The sequence below is a fragment of the Colobus angolensis genome, unplaced genomic scaffold, assembly GCF_000951035.1.
Source record: "Colobus angolensis palliatus isolate OR3802 unplaced genomic scaffold, Cang.pa_1.0 Scaffold11, whole genome shotgun sequence".
Taxonomy (NCBI): domain Eukaryota; kingdom Metazoa; phylum Chordata; class Mammalia; order Primates; family Cercopithecidae; genus Colobus; species Colobus angolensis.
The window spans coordinates 17425943-17433721 of record NW_012112030.1 but is presented as its reverse complement, the minus strand read 5'-3'; the positions used below and the strand labels follow the sequence as shown (position 1 = coordinate 17433721).

Genomic DNA, 7779 nt, shown 5'->3' with positions numbered 1-7779 from the left:
ACTCTTTTTTTTTTTTTTTTTTGAGACAGGGTCTTACTCTGTCACCCACCCAGGCTGAAGTGCAGTGGCACAATCATGGGTCACTGCAGCCTTGACCTCCTAGGCCCCAGCCAATCCTCCCACCTCAGTTTCTCGAGTAGCTGGGATTACAGGTGCATGCCATCACACCCAGCTAATTTTTGTATTTTGGGGGGTAGAGATGGGGCTTCACCATGTTGCCCAGGCTGGTCTCGAACTCCTAGGCTCAAGCAATTCACCCACCTCAGCCTCCCGAAGTGCAGGGTGTCAGCCCCCACACTCGGCCTTATTTAACTGTCTTAATCTAGGCTACTTGGTGATACAGTCTGAGAAAGAAAATATTTGCAGGAAATAATGGTTTCCTTTTAACATTATTGCTACTAAAATTAGAGATTATATAAAAGTTAAATAAAAAAGGCCCTGAACTCTCAGAGAGAAAGGTAGCATAGCATATCAAATCTGAGTAACATTAAAAAAGAGAATATAGATCCAGAAATGGATATAGTAAAACAAAATTTCACATTTTATAGGTTTAGCAATATTTATTTTTTGGTCTTCATGGTACTCATGATCTGTGTGAGGTAACTATATCATAATACAAAACTCATCGGTTAACCATGTTTCAATTACTCAAATTTCTAGAAGTAAAAAGCATAAAATACATATTCTGTTGGCTTAAAATATCTATTGCTAAATACATGATTACTTACTGATCTAATTCCAGGTAAATTTAGGAGGGATCCAAGGACTGGCACTCTTCTAATAAAGCCAACGACAACAGGAAAGAAGCCCCTGGGAGAGGGAAAAAAAGGTTCTTAATATTTACATTTTCTATTTTCAAAATAATTGCTAACCAAGGAAAAAGAAAGTATCCTGTTAAAATTCTGAACAATTGAGGGACTTCAAACTTAGAAATAACTGCAAATTTAATTAAAAATTTTGTGATTGTTGGTAAAAATGTGAGAAGTACATGAGGCCTCGCTATAATTTAGATGATGAGTTAGCTCAACTGCTGAAGATTTCTCCAACTATGAGTTGTGTGGGGTGAAACTAATCAAAAGAAAGGGGCTGTTGAGACCATACGTGTAGAACCATGAAAATAATAATAGCTATCATTTACTAAATAAGTACTAAGGGTCAAAACATTTAGTTAACACTAAGAGACTACCTGCCAGATACTGATCTGTCTCATTCTTTCTTGGTTGAAATACAAGTCTACAGAAGTTACACAGCTTCTAACCAGTTTAAAATTAACAGCAGATCAGTTAAGCTACCTTAGTATAGGCAGAGAATGAAACAGTTTATTTTACAAATGCAAAGAAAGTCAACTTTTCCTGGGTGTTAAAATATGAACTGTGATATTGTGAAATATATATTCGGTCTTTGACCTCATTTTCTGGCTTACAACTCCTAAAAGACTTAGAGTCCCTACAAGGTGATGTCTTTTTGTATACTAATGAGTTATTAATGGGTGGCAGCCCCTAAGTAGCTTCATTATGGGGGCTGGTCACCAGAAAGACCAAGGCAAGATTAGAGGGCTGGAAATTGGAGCCCTACCTCCTAACCTCCACGAAGGGGAGAGGGGCTGAAGGTGAAGCTGATCACCAATGGCCAATAATTTAATCAATCATGCCTAGTAATGAAGCCTCCATAAAAACCCAAAAGGACAGTGTTCAGGGAGCTTCCGGGTAGCTGAATACAAGGAGGTTCTCAGAGGATGGTGGGTTGGGGAGGGTGGGGGGGATCTGCGACCCTTTCCCCTTTCTTTGTCTTACGCATCTCTTTATTTGTGTCCTTTGTAATACCTTTATAATAAACTAGTAAACATCAGTGTTTCCTTGAGTTCTGTGAGCCTCTCTAGTAAATTAGTCAGATCCAAACAGGGGATCGTGGGAACCCCAATTTAGAGCTGGTCAGTCAGAAGCATGGGTAAAACAACCTGTGGCTTGTGGCTGGCATCGCTGGGAGTAGAGGACAGTTGTGGGACTGAGCCCTCAACCTGTGTGATCTGGAGCTATCTCCACGCAGACAGTGTCAGAACTACATTGGGAGGACACTCAGCTGTTGTCTGCTGTAGACAACTCATTGTTTGATTGCTGTATGGGGAAAACCCCCCACACATTTGGTCACAGCAGTCTTCTGTGTTGATTGTGGTAAGATGAGTACAGAAAAAAAGCTGTTTTCTTCACAGAGTTAGATAGGGATTTGAAAATACTACAATCAATAGAATTCAGAAATTAAGCAATAAGATTCTGTTATGAATCTGCAGAAGTCAAAATAAAGAATTAAACAGAAAGTACAATTTTTTAAGTTAGACAAGTATTTATGTTGATGGTATATGTGTGTGTTTCAAAGAAAATCACAATTATTTTCTAGTAGTAATGAATTCAAAAGATCACTTTTATTTTAAGTATTGTTTTAAAACATAAAAATGTGTGATTTCAAATGCCATTATTTAGGATTACAAATATCTAGAAAAACAATGCCAAAGTCCCTTGGCACTAAATCTCCAGCTCAGAATATCTCAGAACACAACAAAACCCAAGAACAAAAACTAGTATTTATACCACAAAGCTCTCTAAACCATGAAACCTATGTATTACTCCAAGCTTGTCAATGATACTAAGACTTCCCATTTTTTATTCATCTCAAAGATCAGCTTTGGCTTTTAACCTTCTTTCCTAAAATTCCTACATAATTAAGAAAGCCAATGATTTTCTTAGTTCTTAAGATGCTTAAGTTTTCTGCTGCAAGATACATCTGCCGACACAAACTCCTCTTCTCTACTCTCTTCTCTCTTAGCCACTATGAGCTTTACTCCTAGTTCTTCTCGCACCTGTTTTCCTCATTTCTTCTAGTGTTTTCTTTTCTCTGCCTACCCTAAAATGTCAAGAGTACCCCAAGATTCCAATCTTATCACTCAATACTCTGTACTGTATTAACAGCCTCTTGACTGGCTCCTCTGCCTTCAGTTTTTCTCTTTAATACCTACTTTATCCTGGTAGCAGAACCACCTCCCTAAAACATCTGCCCTGTGTATCACCTCTGGCTTAAAAATACCTGTGCTTCACTACCCCAACCTTCTAAAAAACACTGCTCCCCCAGCCCAAATTTGGTTACAGGTTAAGATATACTTTTCCTAACAAGTCATCAAAGGAAGTTTGCAACCTGGCTCCAGACTTCATTTTCAGTTTCATTACCAACCATCTCCTTGAACTGATCATATGCTCTTGTTCTATAGGAGTATTCATTCTTTTCAGAACAAGCTGTGTATTTTCATGGCCCTGTCTGTTCCTTCTGTTAACTGTTGTTCCCTTTCTCATTTATAGGATAAATTCTTACCTATTCTTCAAAGCCCAGTTTATCAGTTAACATTTCTTACCTCTCCCTGAATTTACTAATTATTTCATCATGCTCCTACAATATTCTGCATATACATTTATAATGGCATTATGACTATATCCTACTGGTATTTTTAGAGTCTACTTCCCATAATAGAAATGAGAGATTTTCTAAAGCAGATTTGGTACTTATTTTTATGTCTCCTGTGGGTAATACAGTGCCTGGCAGATAGAAGACAAAGGATATGCATTGTTGGAATAAATAATTAAGCCCAACCCCACTTAAAGGTATTTTCTTTTTTTTTCTTTGAGACAGAGTCTCGCTCTATTGCCCAGGCTGGAGTGCAATGGTATGACTGGCTCATTACAACTTCCACCTCCCAGGTTCAAGCAATTTTCCTGCCTCAGCCTCTCGAGTGCTGGGATTATAAGCACGCACCACCACAGCTGGCTAATTTTTGTATTTTTAGTAGAGCTGGGGTTTTGCCATGTTGGCCAGGCTGGTCTTGAACTCCTGACCTCAGGTGATCCACCTGCCTTGGCCTCCCAAAGTGCTGGGATTACAGGAGTGAGCTACCGTACCCGGCCAAAGTTATTTTCACATAGACAGATACACATACTATTGCTTACCTGCTAATTGGCATTTACAAAATATTACCTGATCAACATCTCCCATAGTGGTGTATTTGGTAAACAATCTTCTAATATGTATATGTACTAAATAAATTTGGATCAAGTAGTAGCAACTATGAAGTATAAGATTCTACACACTAAAATGCTGGCTTGATCTATCTACCTACCTACCTACCTACCTACCTACCTACCTAGCACCAACCACTATTTAGTTGATACAAATATCATACATAAAGATGGTGCCTTAAAATGCCAATAAAATGAACTTTATTGTGCTGACAATACAATATAATTTATACCATTACTTAGGCAATCATTTATATTTGACAAACATTTTTATGGTTGCTTCATCTAAAACTATAATAAAAGATTCAACTTAAATAAAATTAAGGAAATGATTATCATCTTACTCCAAGTGATGTAAATATCTGAGTTTCTGTACTAACTATCTGACGCACCGGTTTACTGAAAGAGACAATAGTATACCTTACCTGAACAAGAGAAAAAATCCATAAATTTCGAAGATCATGCCTATCAAAGGCCAACCAATAAGGACTACAAATACACCACCCAGAAAAAATCCTGTAGCTTTCATTTTATGTTTTTGGAAGAAGAATCTGAATGTTCTTTCTAAACCAATTACAAAAGCCAAGCCGGCTACAAATAAAACCTAAAAGAGAAAAAAAATACAACACGGAAAAGGTAGTTAAACACATTGCATAAATTTTAAAAGTAAAGTCAAAGCTAAATATAAAAAAAGAAGCACATTTGTTTGGCTTTTAATGTGGGCAACTGGCCAGACAGAACTGTAATGTACAACCAAGAAGCAGAACCAAGGAGGAGGTTATGCATGTTAAAGTTGTAGTTTTGTTCCACTTGTCTCATTCCTCTTCTATCTTGATTAAATGGAGAAAAAGAGAAACAAAGAAAGATTAGACGTTACCAAGGGGCATCTGTGTCTGCAGTAGTTTTCCTAGTTTTAGCTGGATGAGGAAGGCTTAGTCAAGCAGATGAGTTGGCAAGGCATAAAGAGGAAAGCTGCCCATAAATATGTCACCCAAGGGTATTCCTCTTGGTTCTGAAATATTCATCATAGGCTACAGGAGTTTCTATGGATGGGAGAAATATTGACATGGCTAAGTTGATAGCAGAAGAAACAACGTGAAGCCAAGAAGATTCTAGTTTTATAAATTCTAGAATATCTGGTGGCAGCAGAAATAAAAATACAACCATGTGTTTTCAAATATTTTGAATGTATTCTGTGGACAAGAAATGGTGATGTATTAAGAGCTTGCTTTCCCCAGGTTTTCTTTCCAAATACTTGCCCTCTCTATTAACATTCTTTAGTGAAAACTATTTCACACAAATATATATTAAGCCTAATGGTTAAGCTTCATATTCTAGGATACCAATGCTATTATCATTTATTAAGACATCAATTTTGAACAATTTTGCTATCCTTTATCTTTTCCCATTTCCAGTTAAAAGCCCAAATATATGTGTGTGTGTGTATATACAGTGTCTTCACTGCCTTAGAAGGGTTATTATTTATTTCCGGATCATAACCTCCACACACGAATAGCATAGTACACATTCCAAATAAACAACATAGATCCCTTTCTAAGCAAGTCAACCATTAACATAGAGAGATATTTTTTAAAAGGTTAAAAAAATCTATCTTATGCAGCTGAATCAAATGCAAAGTCTTGGATGTTTAAAGTAAAAATACTTTAGCAAATTTATCAAGACATGAGACTATCAAGTCATATATTTTGAACTCCTATTTACAGGCAGCCTTCATTTAATGTATTGTAAATCTCATGACAAACACTTAACAGAGTAGTTATGGAATTAGAAAACCTCATTAAGTGTTTACCTTTTATTTAAACAGAAAGCTGACAGGTTTCATTCCTGATGGAAATAGAGAATGTAACAGGAATTACTTATGAGTAATAGTGAATTATTTTCCCCAAATTTAATAGCAGGTAATAATTCATTTGTAGGTAAAATTTCCTTATAAATTTAGTTAAAATATGTATTTAAAAACTCACATTTCCAATAGCCAGTAGTGCTTTGTCAAAAAAGAGAATCATTCCAAAGAACAGGAAAAACACTCCAAATCCTGTTAATCCCATTCCAATTTCTGCAATATAAGTTATATGGTTAAGGGCAGAGAAAAATTAAACTCACATTAACATCCCTGTAAACTAAGAAAACTTTCCGGTTTTCCTTTCACAGATATAAGAAAACAGGTACTCAACATTGCAGGTTAACTTCATAATGACATTTATTTAGCTCTATAACTAATTATCAGCAAATTATTTCAAAATTTAAAACATGAATGAAAATTTCTAATCCTTATATGGGAGATAGCATTTCTCAGACGTAGCTATAATAAAAAAAGATAAATCAGGATTCTAAACCTTTGGTTTTGTATATATATAATTTGTTTTTTTCCTCCTAAGAAGCTCTGTCACATCAGACATAAATGTATAGGTTTCCTTTAATTACCTATCTCCTTTCACATTCTATAATTATTATTTTATATGCACAATATCTACAGTTCCTTCTTACTCTCCTTAAAATTAATTCCTTCTTTATTCCATTAGAAATGTTACGGTAGGTCAGCACAATATCCTTTAGTCAATTATACACTGCTTGTCACAATGGTAACAAGAAATATTTTGAAGATCACGGTAGCAGTCTTCTCAAAATCAAATTTTCACAAGGTCAGGCGTCACTTTTAATTTCTTGATTACTTATTATGGACTTATCTACACATTCACCCAAACTACAAATCCACTTACATATTTGGTCTCGAGTCCTAAAATCACCTCTCCAAAGTTTCAAAGAATCCTGTTTTACCTAATATTAATATTCTAGGTTTTTAGTGTTTCATTAAAAAACAAAGAATTGTTGATCAACTGCCAGATGCAAGGAACTGTTCCAGGTACTGAATATATAGTGGTAGACGAGGTGCAAACTTTAAAGTCTGTGTTTATCTTGCATATAAAATTAATACTTTTATTGACTGTGCATTCCCTAGGTCTTATGTTTTTAATTATGAAAAGTCTCACGTCTAAAGTGACAGATGTACTCTTCTGTTAATGTTATAAAGCGCAATTCACTAAGTTACCTCCTTGATCATTTTAGTTTTGATTTTAGAAAATAGTCACTTGCCGGGCGCGGTGGCTCAAGCCTGTAATCCCAGCACTTTGGGAGGCTGAGATGGGGGATTGCTTGAGCCCAAGAGTTTGAGAACAGTCTAGGCAACATAGTGAGACCCTGTCTCTAAGAAAAAACAAAAACAAAAGAAGAAAAAAACAGAGGTAAATGCTACAATAAAGTTGTGCACAGGAATGTTATGGCAGCATACCCCGAACCAGCCACAGGGAGTCAGGAAAGATTTTCCTAAGGTGGCAAAAAATAAGCTGAATTCTGAATGGCCTTCTAAGGCTCCACCAAAAGATGTTACTACCTTCAAGGTAGCAGTTTAGTATGAAACATTTGTGGAATGAATATTGGATAAAAGGAAGAAACTCTATTTGTTAATTTTGAAAATGTTCTCTTTAACCTTTGTCTGATTTGATTCCTTTTATTTTATCAAGATGGAAACCAAGGCACACACTGGAAAACAAATTTGACGAGCTTGTTCAAACTGTAAACAGAGCTGGCAACAGACTCTTACCATCTGAATCCCAGTATAATACTGCTTTATTCAACTCTTTTTTTTTTTTTTTTTTTTAGTATATCCTAAGTTCTAGGGTACGGGTGCATCACTTGCAGG

General features: G+C 36.0%; 1 protein-coding gene across 2 annotated transcripts in view; it reads right to left on the bottom strand.

Moving 5' to 3' along the window:
- The window catches only part of GOLT1B (golgi transport 1B), a 16763-nt gene that overhangs the window by 4901 nt on the left and 4083 nt on the right, over positions 1–7779 (bottom strand). For both annotated transcript variants that reach the window (XM_011955053.1, XM_011955062.1), the window contains exons 2-4: positions 6044–6135; positions 4484–4662; positions 729–810 (exon numbers count right to left, since the gene is read on the bottom strand). In XM_011955053.1, coding sequence (XP_011810443.1) covers positions 729–810; positions 4484–4662; positions 6044–6135 — 353 coding nt within the window. The remainder of the gene's footprint in view (positions 1–728; positions 811–4483; positions 4663–6043; positions 6136–7779) is intronic.